General features: G+C 43.7%; 1 protein-coding gene across 1 annotated transcript in view; it reads left to right on the top strand.

The window, feature by feature from the left end:
* The window catches only part of LOC119582197 (alpha-(1,6)-fucosyltransferase-like), a gene marked incomplete at its 5' end in the record, with an annotated part of 21,073 nt that overhangs the window by 10,673 nt on the left and 10,061 nt on the right, over window positions 1-339 (top strand). The window contains 1 exon segment of the mRNA XM_037930431.1: window positions 103-253. Coding sequence (XP_037786359.1) covers window positions 103-253 — 151 coding nt within the window.

Here is a 339-nt window from a genome sequence, read left to right as displayed (position 1 = left end):
CATTTTCATCCTCAATGTACCTCTACTATCATCAAAGCCACCTTCAGCAGCATTAGGAAATAGAAATAACATCTCATTCTTTCTTTTCTCTATCCCTCTCAGATACCCCGAATATAAGCTCGTGTACAACCAGGCAAGCATAACTTCGGCCAGTATGAACGAAAGAACCAAGGGACCCAACCTGCGTTACTTAATGGCCGATATCTTATTCCTCTCCCGCTCTGACTACCTTGTCTGCGGGATGACTTCCAATGTAGGCCATAGTGGATAGTGTGTTTATGGCGGTTAATGTGTATACACGCAAACCAACCATTAATGTCTACGTCATTGTGCATGGCA

Source organism: Penaeus monodon, chromosome 15 (assembly GCF_015228065.2).
Source record: "Penaeus monodon isolate SGIC_2016 chromosome 15, NSTDA_Pmon_1, whole genome shotgun sequence".
Taxonomy (NCBI): domain Eukaryota; kingdom Metazoa; phylum Arthropoda; class Malacostraca; order Decapoda; family Penaeidae; genus Penaeus; species Penaeus monodon.
This window is presented reverse-complemented; position numbering and strand designations above follow the sequence as displayed.